The sequence below is a fragment of the Bos taurus genome, chromosome 8 (genome assembly GCF_002263795.3).
Source record: "Bos taurus isolate L1 Dominette 01449 registration number 42190680 breed Hereford chromosome 8, ARS-UCD2.0, whole genome shotgun sequence".
Classification (NCBI taxonomy): Eukaryota; Metazoa; Chordata; class Mammalia; order Artiodactyla; family Bovidae; genus Bos; species Bos taurus.
The window spans coordinates 54,238,115-54,247,107 of NC_037335.1; the positions used below are offsets into that span (position 1 = coordinate 54,238,115).

The 8,993-nt window shown below is 42.1% G+C and overlaps 1 protein-coding gene across 1 annotated transcript in view; it reads left to right on the top strand.

Annotated features, from left to right (window-relative positions):
• Window positions 1-7,092, top strand: part of PSAT1 (phosphoserine aminotransferase 1) — a 28,295-nt gene extending 21,203 nt beyond the window's left edge. Inside the window, exons 8-9 of the mRNA NM_001102150.1 lie at window positions 4,901-5,038; window positions 5,939-7,092. Coding sequence (NP_001095620.1) covers window positions 4,901-5,038; window positions 5,939-6,044 — 244 coding nt within the window. The 3' untranslated portion in view covers window positions 6,045-7,092. The remainder of the gene's footprint in view (window positions 1-4,900; window positions 5,039-5,938) is intronic.
• Window positions 7,093-8,993: the final 1,901 nt, after the last annotated feature.

An 8,993-nucleotide genomic window follows, 5' to 3' on the forward strand; every position in this document is an offset into this window, starting at 1 on the left:
TTGGCCGTAGAAGCCCCGCATTGCCACTTACCAGCGTGTGGCCTTGGGCAGGTGTCCTGACCACTCTAGACTCAATTTCCTCATCTGCACAATGGACATAAGTCCATAGAATATTATGACCATCATGAGGGTTAAATGAAAATGCATATGAATCAAGAGTATATAATGGAGGGGTTTAAGGGCTCTTGCTCTGGGTCATTTGTGTAAAGCATGAGAAACCCTACTTGGTAGGTAGGGAGCATCCATGAAAGTTGGCTCTTAATATTATTTGTGGTTATTATGGAAAGCACCTGGGATGTTCCTGACACATAGTGTTTAGTATGTATTAGATACTAAGTTTTTAGAATTTGTTTATTTTAATTGAAGGATAATTACTTTACAGTATTGTGACGGTTTTTGCCATACATCAATGTGAATTGGCCATAGGCATACGTGTGTCCGCTCCATCTTGAAACCACTCCCCTACCCACCTCCCTCCCCACCCCATCCCTCCAGGTTGTGAGAGAGCACTGGCTTTGGGTGCCCTGCATCATATATCAAATTAAAATGTTTTAGATATTAACTTTAACATGCTAAGTTAATATCTAACTTAACTTAGATATTAACTTAGATATTAGTCCAAGTGGTAGAATCCATTTCAGATCAGAGGTCACCTTTTCTCATCAACTTCCTATGGGAACCAGGCCTTAGGAAAGAGGGAAGCACCTGACGAGTCCAGAAACAACCCCAAAATAAAGCAGGCAGAGCTCTTGGTGTTTTACAGATATTAATACATTTTATTGTTGTCACTTCCTTGTGAGCAGTGTTTTACAGCAGCAGAGACAGGTTATGGTCAGGTGCAAAGGGCAGGTGGGATCAGACAGGGTATGAACATGGGGAGAGTCGGTGGGGCTGGTTTCAGAGCCTTTAACTACTACACTAAGGAAACAACAGAAATCACAGATGATGTGACTTTCTATTAAAACTGCAGGAATCAGTGGAAAAGATTAGAAATGATTATGTTCAGAATTGTGATTGGTTCCATCGAAATGTATAAAAGTCAATTACTTTCCCAAATTCCAGTGATAACAATAAAAAATGAGGAAAGATCCCATTCACAATAATCACAAACATTAGTAAATATTAGTTCAGTGTTTAACTAGGAAAGTTAGTGCAAGAGGATAGCTGAAAAATATTTAACATATGTGGACATTAGTAAAATGTAATGTTAGCATATGATCTATTAAAATACAAAGCCACTGGCAGAAGGAAAGACAGATAACTGGAAAAGTTCAGAAACTTTTGTTTACTTGAGAATTGCATTTTGGTTTTTGTTGTTGTTTATTTTTTGGCCACATGTGGGATCTTAGTTCCCTGAACAGGGATTGACTCCACACCTCCTGCATTGGAAGCAGGAAGTCCTAACTACTAGACCACCTGAGAAGTCCCTGCATTTTAAATTAGACAAAAAACCATGTTTACAATTGATTGAAGCATTGATAATTCATTTAAACAAAAATTAGAGTTATATATTTTCAGCATGCCATACATAAATTCTAATCAATCAAAAAGATGTAAATGCATTGAAATGCAAGACATACATATAAAATCCAGCAAAGAATTTCTGTTTAAGTATAGAGTGTACAGAGACCTTCCAAAATAAGCCATAAAACTCAAAAGCCATAAAGTAAAAGACATTTAATTACATGAAAAATTTGAAACTTTGCTACAGTTCAAGACATCATAAACAAAACAAAATGATAGATATGAGAAAAACTTCGTAGCATAGAACTTATAAGGGTTACTTTTGCTATAGGGAAGAATCCACAAATTAAAAAGGATAAACCAAAAAAAAAAAAAAAAAAAACCAGGCAGGAGGTGGTCTCTAACTGTATGAGCAAATGACAGGGAAGAAACAGCTGGCTAATAGATGAAAGGGGTTAATTTCTTCAGGAAATGCAGATTAAAACCATGAGGTGTTTTCCTTCTGATCAACAGAAATTCTGAAGATTGATAACAGCTGGTGTTGGCAAGGGACCACACTTTGGTTATGTCGAGTGTAAATGTGTTCAATTTTGGAGTGAGGTTGCTGCTGCTGCTGCTGCTATAAGTCGCTTCAGTCGTGTCCGACTCTGTGCGACCCCATAGATGGCAGCCCACCAGGCTCTCCCATCCCTGGGATTCTCTAGGCAAGAATACTGGAGTGGGTTGCCATTTCCTTCTCCAATGCATGAAAGTGAAAAGTGAAAGTGAAGTCGCTCAGTCGTGTCCGACTCTTAGCGACCCCATGGACCACAGCCCACCAGGCTCCTCCATCCATGGGATTTTCCAGGCAAGAGTACTGGAGTGGGGTGCCATCGCCTTCTCCAATGAGGTTGCAACACCCATCAAAGTTCACAACTCTTGTACTTTGACCAAAGACTTACCTTAGGCACCTGCCCTCTGCCAGTACTCTGCCTGGCATGGAAGTGTGCACAAAATCAGGTGCCCCCAAGTCCAATGTGGGATGCTTACATAATGGGGAAAATCTGGAGTCAACCCAGGTGTCCTTCAGGAGGGGTCTGATGAAGGAAATTAGGGTCCACCAATAGTTTGAGTGGGGCTTGCCAGGCACCCGGCACCCTATTTGCTACAAGAACTTGCTGAGGTCTCCAGGGCTTGACGGACACACACGCCATTCCTTCCCCTCACCCTGTCCTAACCCCTCCCTCATACCTTCCTCTGAAACCTTTCAACCTTCTCTGGGGAGAATTACTTGCTCAGCTCTGTGCTTCCACAGGGCTTGTCCCGTGGAATTTTAATTCCCTACGTAGCCGTCTTGCTAGGTTGGAAGCAACTAATTCCCCTTAATCTATTTCTTCTTTCCCTCAGCCCCACATCAGAGACACTGTTGGGCACTGTGCAGGTATCTGCTGCATGCTAATTTAATCTTCAGTTTCTAGGTTTTATGACATTGTTGCTGTTATGGTACCATCTACTTTCACAATAGGTTGGGTAAATTTGTAGGGGAGGACTGTAAATACAGATTTGTATTTACAGATTTGTAAACCCAGGTTCTTAATTCTTCCCCCTTTTAATATTTTTTACCCTTAAACCACATGTCCTTTTTGCTGCTCCGGCTCTATAATTGGACTCTTGCATGAGGAGCCTGAGGCAGCAGAATATCAAAGGAGGTAGACATTAAAATTTTAATTTAAATGTCAACCAGGAAACCTACTACCTGTGAAAAGGTGGGGGCCAGAATTCAAGCTCAAAGCCTATTGCCAGAGACCTGATTTCCCTTCTTGGGTCTCTTTTGTCTGTTAATGTGGACTTGACTCCTGTTAACTTTAACAAGAACTGTGTGTGCACCCTCAGGGGTGAGCATAGCTGTTAATGGGGGGCTTCCTCACACTGCTTTTTTTGCTGTTTAATTTTAATGAATCCTACCCTGTAGAAATGGAAGGATAAAACAGGATGTGCTTGAGAAGATGGGGAAAGAGAGTTATGACATATTTTTCCTTGTATTTCAGAGTAGCATGTCAGCTCTCCTTCTGTTTGTCTCATTTGGTTGTCAATGAAAAATAATTTTGGCTTGCTTGCTTTCCAAACCAGAAACTGAAGTCATATACTAACCTATGAAATTTGACTCATTTATTTTTGAGAGTCTGTGTGAGCCTCGTGCAAGGTGCTGGGAATAAAAAGACAAATTTATTTGATTTTAACAGATACTTATATAGCATTGAATGTGATCCAGGCACTCTTCTAAATTGTATCAGTTGTCTGCTTTTGTATCATACACAGAAAACTTCAAGACTGGCTTAAAACCACAGCCATTTTCATTACTCAGGATTCTTTTCCATCAGCAGGTTGAGCTGAACTCAGCTGGGTGGTTTCTTCTGCTGGTCTCTTCTGAGATCACTTATTCAACCAAATTCATCTGGTGGTTCACCCGGAGTCTAAAATGGCCATGCTCCCCTGTCTGGCAGCTAGTGCTGGCTGTTGGCTGGGGCTGTTGTTTCCTGCAGGCTAGCTTGGGCTTGCTTACATAGCAGCAATGTTTGAGCAAGACAGGTATAGAAGCTGCATGTGCCTTGGCTTGGAAGTTGCATGGCATCATTTCTGTTGCAGTCTGTCTCTTTTAAAAAAATTATTTATTTTAATTGGAGGATAATTACTTTACAATATTGTGATAGTTTTTACCACACATCAGTATGAATCAGCCATAGGTATTCACGTGTCCCCTCCATCCTGAACCTCCCTACCCACCCTAACCCTTCAGATTGTTTCTTGGTCAAAGCAAATCCACAAGGCCAGCCCAGATTCAAAAGCTGTGAACACTAGGCCCCACCTCTTGCTGGGAAGGCTATGGAGAATTTGTGGCCATTTTCAAATGTACCACAGAAATTCTCTGCAAATACTTTGTTTAGTTCTCATATCAGAGAGGTACAATAGGGAGAGTCAGTAAGTTTCAAGGTCACATGGTTTGGGACAGTACAGTGTTGTAAGTGCTTTGAAAGTTGCTGCTCATTGTTTTTAAGTCTTACAGCCACTATTCAGAACAACTTTTCCTTCTCTGCAGCCTTGTAGAGAAAGGGTCATTTCATTCATGTTGCTCTGTGGCTGCCATGTGTTGGAAGCTTCATATACATTGTGTCATTGAACTGTCAAAACTTGTCTGAAATGGTGATTTTATTAATATTCCCAATATTTGGATGAGGAAACTGAGGCTCTTAGAAATTAAGTAGTACCAGTTGTATAAGAGAATGCTAACTCCCTTTTCCAAATGGAAAAGTTGTCTCCTTAAGTAAATTGTAAATGTCCTGGGCAGATTTGTAACCTCTTGTTTGCGTCTAGAAAATGGTTTTTAAAAAATTTTCTGTTGACTTGTTAAAGTTGTACATTGCAGAAAATTATCTACAACAATAAATGTGTTTTTCAGATGTCCAGTGGAGCCCCAGAATAGAAGCAAGATGAATATTCCATTCCGCATTGGCAACACCAAAGGAGACGATGCTTTAGAAAAAAGATTTCTTGACAAAGCTCTTGAACTCAATATGATCTCCTTGAAAGGGCATAGGTGAGTACATGTCACATCCAGAAGCTTGTCAGAGAATTGGTTTGGTTTTCAGATGCAGTGAAAGTGTTAGTTGCTAAGTCATACTGGACTCTTTGTGACCCCACGGACTGTAGACCACCAGGTTCCTCTGTCCATGGAACTCTCCAGGCAAGAATACTAGAGTGGGTAGTCATTCCCTTCTCCAGGGGATCTTCCCGACCCAGGGATCAAACCCATGTCTCCTGCATTGGCAGGCAAGTTGTTTACTATCTGAAGCACCAGGGAAGCCTCTTCAGATGCAGAGTAAAACACATCCAGGAGCCTGCCCAGCTTGAAGTAGCGGTTACTGTAACTAGTTGAAAAAGACCAGTTATTATGGGATAATCTTCTTATTGCTTTTAGAACCCTTAGCATGATTTCTCAGCTGAGAGCGTGATGGAGCCCCATCTTCTAGGAGCTTTGGTCAAAATTACCTTTGAGGCTGTCTGCTGTGACAGCTCAGAGGTTGCCATCCGATCCATGGTGCAACTGACACAACCCTGTCCAATGTAAGAAAAAGCCGCTATTGCTCCCGCTGGACATTAGGAAGAGGAGTTAATTAATCCTTCAGGCTCCATGAAAAATGTATGTCCTCACGCGCAAGAGTACCTGCCAGATCCCTGCCCCCTGTACAGCAGGCTCATCGAAGAGTTGAGTTAACCTAGGTCACATGTAAGCATGACGCTCACTGTGTTGGTAAGAATTCCTAAGGACTGAGATGTCTGAAGCTTTTGGCCTCCTATGGGTATTTTCAGGTGAGAAGTTGGACATGATGATCTCAGGTGCCATGACTCTTAAAGGAGTGGGTGACTGGAAGGAGGGTGGTCTTGATGTTAAACTGGATGCTCCTGTTCTTAATGGCCGCATCTGTGGTCCTTCCAGGTCCGTGGGAGGCATCCGGGTCTCTCTGTACAATGCTGTCACTGTCGAAGACGTCCAGAAGCTGGCAGCCTTCATGAAGAATTTTTTGGAGATGCACCAGCTATGAGCGCATCCTGACCAGTATATACTCTGCCCTTGAACAATGAACGAAGCTGAAAGTCACTTGGGAATGGTTACAAAAATATTAACAAATATGGCATTTTCTCGAGTGATATGGTAGATTCTTCTTTTTTAGAGAAAAACAGCGACACATCCGCAGCTCTGCCAAACTGTTGGGACTTAATTCTGACTTTAACTGGAAGCCTTTAAAAAAATCTTCCCTCTCTTTTTTCTAGAAACTCTTAACTAATACTGTCTTTACTGCTACTCTTTCTGCTTAGATCTCATATTCAAAGCTGCCTATGGCCTTAATTATGCAAATTGGCAGGTTATTATTTTTAGAAACAAACAGCATGGAGAGTGGGGTGGGGTCCTCTGGGTGCTGAATTTTGATCCTGTGCAAGATGACAGCAGTGGGGGGGTCTCCTGGGGTTCTGCAGCTATTAATTCAGGTCACAACCGTCCATGCGGTGAGTTGAACTGGAAATCTTTCCAGTTTGCCTTTTAGTTCAGACTAAAAGGCAAACTGGAAATCTTTCCTTATTCTCATAAAGAGATGAAAGTGACATACTGTATGTTTATATAACAAGGTCTGTTTTTAACACTAAATAGTTTATATCTCCATGCACTTATGTTTTCTAATAATACAGTTCATGTGGGTGTATGTTCAGACTTTGAGAATTTGATAGTATCCGTAACCATTGAAGTGTTACGTTTTCAACGGCTGTGTTCCTCCCCTACCCCTTCCTTTTTAAAGCTACTTCACAAGGGTTGGAAGCTCCCTGGTTCACTTTTTCATTCCTCTCAGTGGGTAGAAGAAAGGTTGGTTGGTTGTTTCCTTGTTTTTTTTTTGCCGTTTTTTTATGCCGTTAAACTAAAAATCTCTGTTAAACTCTTCTTTCCTTTGTTCACATGACTGTTTCTTTATGGTGTTTGGCCAGTGATGCTGTGAGTTTGGGAAGATCTTTGCTGAAGACTCTTTTCCCCTGTTATTCACCCATTGTCAGTTTTTTATGCTGAATATATGAAGGACATTAAAGTCCTAAAACATCTAAGTCTTTGTCAGTGAATTTCTTTACCTGCTTTTTAGACAGATTATTCTTTTACAAACTTTCTGTTGGGCAAACTTGAGTCTAAAAATAGCATCTGTGAACTGTATTTTGTTAAACTAAAGTTGCAAGACCTACATTCTCTGCATCCATGTTTGTGATGATTCAGCACACTGGTAACTTTCCATTGGCTCTTGGAATGGACAATATCAACAAATGACCTTATAACACAGCTCACAGTATAAAGTTCTACGAAGCTTGCCCCAGTTCAGCTGAAAACATGCCAACAGGACAGTACTGAGCTATCTTCATGTTTTGTTGGATTATGTAACGAGGCTTGTGCTGATCTTTCGTCTGAGCCCTACACAAATCAGTTGGGTTAGTTGTGTTTCTCTGCTTAGGGCTAAGCCTTTACAGGCTTGATTCTCTCATCTTTAAAGTGAAGTGAAAGTCTCTCAGTCATGTCCAACTCTCTGTGACCCCACGGACTGTATAGTCCATGGAATTCTCCAGGCCCTGGAGTGGGTAGTCTTTCCCTTCTCCAGGGGATCTTCCCAACCCAGGGATTGAATCTAGGTCTCCTGCATTGCAGGTGGATTCTTTACCAGCTAAGCCACCAGGAAGCCCTTTCTTTGAAAAGGAGGATAGAAATAACTCCTTAACTTTGCTCAGGGATATTTAAAGCATAAAACAAGGGCTCAATGCTGGATGAGACTAATAACCACAGTAAATATTTAAATAGCAAGAACTGCCCAGTCCATGGACTCCAACCAAGTGTTTACATATCATAGCATTCAGAGTCTATTTCACCTCCTTCCTCACCCATTCACGTGATGGTTGCAAGTCCCTGTGGTTTGTACCAACCCCAAAGCTCTTGAATCTCCACTTATTTCCATTCCCCTTGCCACAACCAGCTCTGCCAGCCTTCAGAGGGTCATTTCAGCAGCCTCATCTGCCCACACCATCCCCTACAGCACAGCTGGTTGGATGATCACTTCATGCTCCTCTTTGGTTTTTAAAAAGGCCCGGGCTTCTTAGCCTAGCAGTCACAGCATTGTAGCATCTAGTCTGCCCTTTTCTTTTTTTTAATTTTTAATTGGAGGATAATTGCTTTACAGTGTTGTGTTGGTTTCTGCCATACATCAGCATGAGTCAGCCATAGGTATACATATGTCCCCTCTCTCTTCAACCTCCCTCCACCCCCACCTCACCCCACCCGCTAGGTTGTCACAGAGCACGGAGGAGTTGAGCTTCCTGTGTCATACAGAGACTTCCCATTAGCTAGTTTACATATGGTAGTGCCTGGAAAATCCCAGGGACAGGGGAGCCTGGTGGGCTGCTGTCTATGGGGTCGCACAGAGTCTGACACGACTGAAGCGACTTAGCAGCAGCAGCAGCAGCAATGTATGTGTTTGGCCTGTTCTTTCTTGTGTTTCTTGTTCTTGGAATGTCATGCATAAGCCCATGCTTCCACAGGTAAGCCTGGAGTTCCTGCCCCAACTTGGCAAGACCAGCCTTCCTTCAAGACACCTGCCAACCTCCTGACCTTGTTTGTGTCTCCTCCATTGCAAGCATGCTCTTTTCCTTTGTTCTTACAAGGGTGACCCTTTTATCCTATCACAGCTCCTCCATTCTGTTCTTTACTGTGCTGAGTGTGTCTGTTTACCTGCCTTCCCCACTAGAGCAAGGAGCAAGTCCTGTTTCTTCACCTATATCACCTGACATCCTGCTTTGCCTTTAGGGGATGCTCAGCAATTGTCTAATGAATGGAAAGGCGGGTCTTCCTGAATTTCGCAAACGGCCTGCAGTAAGGGCAGAGGTACAGTCTCACATAGGATTTTTAATTTTCAAAAGCTTAGTATAAATTTAATTTTTCACAAAAACTTAAAATCTTGGATGGCTCCCAG